Source organism: Chrysochloris asiatica, unplaced genomic scaffold, assembly GCF_000296735.1.
Source record: "Chrysochloris asiatica unplaced genomic scaffold, ChrAsi1.0 scaffold00005, whole genome shotgun sequence".
NCBI lineage: Eukaryota > Metazoa > Chordata > Mammalia > Afrosoricida > Chrysochloridae > Chrysochloris > Chrysochloris asiatica.
The window spans coordinates 866189-871499 of record NW_006408523.1 but is presented as its reverse complement, the minus strand read 5'-3'; the positions used below and the strand labels follow the sequence as shown (position 1 = coordinate 871499).

Sequence of the window (5311 nt, the reverse complement as noted above, 5' to 3'; positions counted from 1 at the left end):
CAGACAGCAAGGGACCAATGAACAGATACCAAAAGAGAAGAATGTCCACACCTTTATCTCAGCGGTTCTGCCAGGCGTCTGTGGCCGCTCCGATCCTTTTCCCATGTGGTCTCACTCAAGATGGCGGCTCCTGGAGCAGCCGAGCGTCCTGGACTAGAAAGCAATAGATTTCTTGCTTCTGCCACAAATTCCCCCAGCTGTGAGCCTTCCAACCTTCTAAGTATTCCTTTATATGTGGTTCAAAGTTCTGGGACCATCCCCTGAGCCTGCTTAGTCGGGTATTCTGTGTTGTTGTTGGCAGAGCTCCTTTTCTACACTTCCACCTGATCTGCCATCTTGTTTGTTCTCCCAGAACCAATAGATTTTAAAAGGATACTAAAGGAATACAACAAAGAACTGTGCTCCGACAAATTTGAAAATGTAGGCGAATTAGATACATTTCTAGAAACATATGACCTACCTAAATAAACTAACCCAGACTGAAGTAGAAAAGTTGAACCGGCCTATAGCAAGAGAAGAAATTGATCAACTCAGTTTTGTCTACTTACTTGGGACCCTGGTTGCACCCAGGACCTCCCGGGGTTCTGTATGGAGGGCAGGGTTAGTGTCACTGCCTACGCTTATGGAAATAGCATGGGAGAGGTGGACATGGAGCATCCTAGAGGGACCTCTGTGGAGGTCTTATCTGAGGAGAGGGTTCAGGGACCCAGGATGTGACCTCGCTTCCTTGGTAATGGTGGTCAACAGAACTTGGAACTCAGAACATTCTAGACACAGCCTTAGCCTGCTCATTTGTGTGGAGACACTTGTTCAAACAGCATGTTTTCCCACTGTCTCGGGAAATTCGGAAGTTGGGCCCTTCCAAATAGGGTGAGAAGATGGCTTAGTCCTCATCCACGAAGGCTCTGGCTGCCAGTATTCCCAAAGACCCAGGTCAGGCTGAGTCAGGTCAGCCCACCGCTGGACATCCCCAGACCCATCCCTAGGCCATAAGAGTCTTTGGGTGGGGAGGGACAGAGAGGATAAAAGAGCAAGAACTGCTAAGGCTGAAAGTTGTCAGAACAAGACAGGGCTCATTTGGGGTGAGAAGTGTGTGGATCATGTGATCTAGAAAAACACAGTGGGATGGAGGTGATGATGAGGATGAAGATGCTGTTTAACCAGCAGCACTTCTTGAGGGCTCTCCCGGCTCCATCCCCAGGACAACTCTCCATCACTGCATTGTGGTCTGACCAGGTATATATGGTCATCACCCATCAGGTAGAGCATCATGTGAGCTAGAGTAGAGGGTGAGGTGGCACACGTAAGACGTTGGTTCATGTGTTTGCTCTAAAAAGTAGTCACATAGGACACAGGGACCTAAGTTCCTTCCCAGAGGTTCCTGTTGAGACCCAGAACTTTGGGGAAGGGACTGTCAGAGCTGAGAGGGCACTTTCACCTGGGCCTTCTCGGAGCTCCATGTTCACCCTGTGAAGGGTAGCAAGGGGAGGAAGAGGCCCCTGAGTGGGTCCTAGATGCCTCCTACACCCACTGCTGGGCACTGTCTCTGCAGGGCTCCCTGAAGGAGATGGACAGGAAGAAGTACAGTACCATCATCTCCTCCTTCTGTGACAAAGGGGACAGGAAGGACCAGGGCAGACGTGGGGTGAGTGCAGGTGGAACAGGGTCTCCACATTCAGGACCCCAAGGGGGCTTCAAGGGGCCCTGGGACACAGGCACCTGTCTGATGATACTCCCATAGGGATGTCCCTCTTGAGTGACCCCTTCTTTCCAAAGGAATTCTGCCACCACCCCTTCCCCCCTCCCCACCCCACTGTCCACCCAGACAGGTTCAGTCCCCTTTCCCACATGTGAAGGGATATGGGAAAGAAGCTTTTCATACTGCCTTCTCCTCCTGTGAGGCAGTGATGAATCTTGTATTTTGTACTGTTGGTGGTTTGAACTCCCAGCCTCACAGGTCCCCTGGAGCAGTACCCCTCCCCTCCTCCCAGCCTCATGCATCCTCACATGCAGAAGGGCCAGGGTTTGTGCCATAATATAACTTAGTCTTCACCTTACACTCTGATGAATAAAACCAGGGCTCCTCCACATCAGGTCCTGACCACCCAGCTACAGCATATTCCAGAAGGGAGGCCACATTCCGAATCTATTGAGTTTCTCACTGCCGGTGGGCCTAGATGTGTGTCCTTTCTGCTGCCATCTCAGCAGCACAGGGGGGAACATCTTATTTGTTTCCTCATGTCCTAATCCCCACCCAGGAGGGAAATTTGAGATTTGAGGTTCCCCATATTTTTAATCATCCACCATCCTCAAATTCTGCTTTGAAAGATGAGACCCAATTTCTGCTAGAGAGTTGTCTCATCTCCTGACACAGGTCACTGAAGAGCTGCAGTCCCCGTCCGAGCTCCAGCCTCAGACCTGTCTGGTGGTCCATGGTGCTGCCTCGGATGCATGTCCCTCTTCTGTGTCATTCCAGTGTGACGTTGGATCGGCTGTAGCCCTGCATGAGTCAGGCTCGCTGCGGAAGAGGGTGGAGGGCCTGGTGCCCGCCTTCTTGCGGGGTGAGCTCTCCTACATCTACACTTTCCTGGGGACCTACAGAGCATCTGCCACCCCCCAGCAGGTCCTGGACCTTCTCTTCCATAGGTGAGTGCCCTGCCCCCCACATCCAATGGTGACTCGGCCACCTATTATTAGCTGTGTATCATGGGAATGCCCCATCCCCTCTCTGGGACTCAGTTTGCTCCTTTGAAAAGAGGGGAGGTAAGTGGACCCCTCCCAGCATATTGTGAGAATCATCCAAGGACAGTGCTCACCCACAGCCTGGCTCAATGGAGGATGCTGCTGAAGGGACTGTTGTTGTTGTTGTTGTTAAGTGCTGTTGAGTCAATTCTGACCCATAGCGACCCTGCATTGGGTTTCCAAGGCTGTATATCTTTATGGGAGCAGAAAGCCTCATCTTTCTCCCATGGAATGGCTGGTAGTTTCAAAGTGCTGACCTTGAGATTAGCAGTTTGATTCATCACCACTGTGCTCCCAGAGCTGCTTGCTGAAGGGACTGGGGGTGTGCCAATGGATCCTCTCCCTGTCTCATTCCTCCGTGACCTCATGACCTTGAGCACAGACATTTCTTCATCTGTAAAATGGGTATGAGATTCCATGTAGTAGGTCCCAACCTTGGTGTAACCAGAAGGATCCCTGCGGGCTGAATACAGTGAGGTATCAGGAAAGGTGCTGGTTGAGATTATTCAGTCAACAAATATGCAGGAAGCTCCTACTCTGGGCAGAGGCTGTTCTAGGCTCTGAGTCTCCTTCAATCAACACAGTAGACCCCATCCCCACCCTCCTGGTCCCAGTCTAGTCGGGGAGGCAGACAGGAACCCTGGACATGGTCAGCAGGGAGTGTCCACAGTGCATCCCAGGTGATGTCCTCCCCTCTTCCTCTAGGTATGGTTGTGTCCTCCCCTGTTCTGATGAGGGTGGTGGACCCCAGGACCAGCTCAAAGAGTAAGTAAGTGGACTCTGGGTCAAGATGGAGGGGCTCCTGTCTGCACAGAAGGGTGGAGAGGTGTGGGATTGGTGGGAGGCTATCTTTGGGGAGGGACTAGCTAGAGCCCTGGGTTCGCACACTCAGATTCCCCTAGAGACATGAATTCTGGGGTTCTCCTAAATAGGAAGCAGTCACAGAGAGCTAGGGGTGTTGCCCCAGTGTGTTTGGGAATACAGAGTAGTAGCCTAGAAGCTAGAGTCTGCCCCAGGAGACCCCAACCCCGGGGTTGTGTGAAGAGAGCCGAGCTCCTGACTGCTGAACCCCAGTCTTAAGGGCTCAGCTGCATGTGGGGCTAGAGGAATGGGTCCCAGCATTCCTGAGAACAGTGTTAGAGGGAAGAAGAGACCCTCCCACACACAGAGAGAATGAGACAGAAAGTTGGTAAATAAACAAGCTCCAGGTTGAGGGGCCCAAGGCCCTGGGCAGGTTGGTGCAGGAAGATGGACCTAATTTGTCCCTCTGCCAGCAGGTATTCACGGAGCACCTACTGTGTGCCAGGTGGGACAGGGAACACAGACACAGCTCTCCCTGCCTTCAGGGAGTTTCTTTCAGGTGTGAGGGGCCAAAAGACAGCAGGGAAGGGTGTCAGGGTCCCTGAAGAAGGGAGGTGGTCTGACCACTGATGGGTCTAGGCTTTCTGTTAGGCCCTGCAGGGTGACCAAGTGTCCACTGCCAGGACAGCCAGAGTGGGCAGGAGTGGGGGTGAGGCTGGCCTCAGGAAGGTCAGGGTGGGCACAGCGGCTGAGCTCTTGCAGGGGGGCTATGGGAGGGTCCTATAGAAGGAAGGCCAGGCCCCTGACCCTGCTGTCTTCCCTCCCACCCTCAGGGCCATGACCTTCATCCTGGGCACCTGGCTTAAAGACCATCCGGAGGATTTCCATCAGCCCCAGGATCTGCTCCCCCTCAAGGTGCTGACGGCCTACGCTCAGATGAACATGTCAGGCTCAGACCTGGAGCGCAGAGCCCACCTGCTCCTTGTCCAGCTGGAACCCCCAGAGTCCGTGAAGATAGAGCCTGAGGGTGAGGAGGATGGGGTGTGGGCATGGGCTTAGGTGTGCAGGACCATGGGGCTGGGTCCCACAGGAGGGACCTCTAGAGGCTGGCTTTCGGCAGAACTAGCCCCCTCCTTTGGGGTCCTTTGTGGGGTTTCTGGAGAGGGGTGCCTGGTTTGGGCCTCTCTTAATGGCAGGGAAAGGATTCATCTTTGGAAAGACACAAGAAAAGAAGAAATGTCGGGCATCTCCTCTCCTCTTGCAGCTCCATCTGCTCTCCAACCAGCTCATGGTCCAGCCCCACCTCCAGGACCAGCTGTAGGACCACCTCCCGAGGGAGAGCCTGGTCTCACCCCAGCTTCTCCATCAGCAGCCCCAGCCCCTGAGGGAGAACTTGCTTCTGCTCTAGATCCACCCGGAGCCTCCCCTCCAGAACCTGCTCTAGAGGCCGAGCCAGCCTCAGTACCTCCTCCAGCATCCGCCTGGGCTGTGGTCAGCTCCACCCCGAACCTTCCTACCTCCCCAGAGAGACCACCTTTGTGATTGTAGTCAACTGTTTACTTTTTTTTTGGCTTTATAGTTTAATCCAATTTCAGTTTTAGATTTGATGTAAAATAAAGTTTTGCGTGTTGATTGACCATTTGGAGGTGTGTGACTCTGTAGCTTCCTATACCTTCACGATGTTGTGTGCCATGAGCACAGTCTGGTGCCAGAGCACGCTCCACCCCCACCCCCACTCAGACACTTGGTAACCATGAAGCTCCTACTG

The 5311-nt window shown here is 53.3% G+C and overlaps 1 protein-coding gene across 1 annotated transcript in view; it reads left to right on the top strand.

The window, feature by feature from the left end:
- Positions 1-5085, top strand: part of LOC102818051 (probable phospholipid-transporting ATPase IB-like) — a 208832-nt gene extending 203747 nt beyond the window's left edge. The window contains exons 36-40 of the mRNA XM_006832037.1: positions 1553-1645; positions 2375-2646; positions 3448-3507; positions 4377-4570; positions 4829-5085. Coding sequence (XP_006832100.1) covers positions 1553-1645; positions 2375-2646; positions 3448-3507; positions 4377-4570; positions 4829-5085 — 876 coding nt within the window. The remainder of the gene's footprint in view (positions 1-1552; positions 1646-2374; positions 2647-3447; positions 3508-4376; positions 4571-4828) is intronic.
- The last annotated feature ends 226 nt before the right edge of the window (positions 5086-5311 follow it).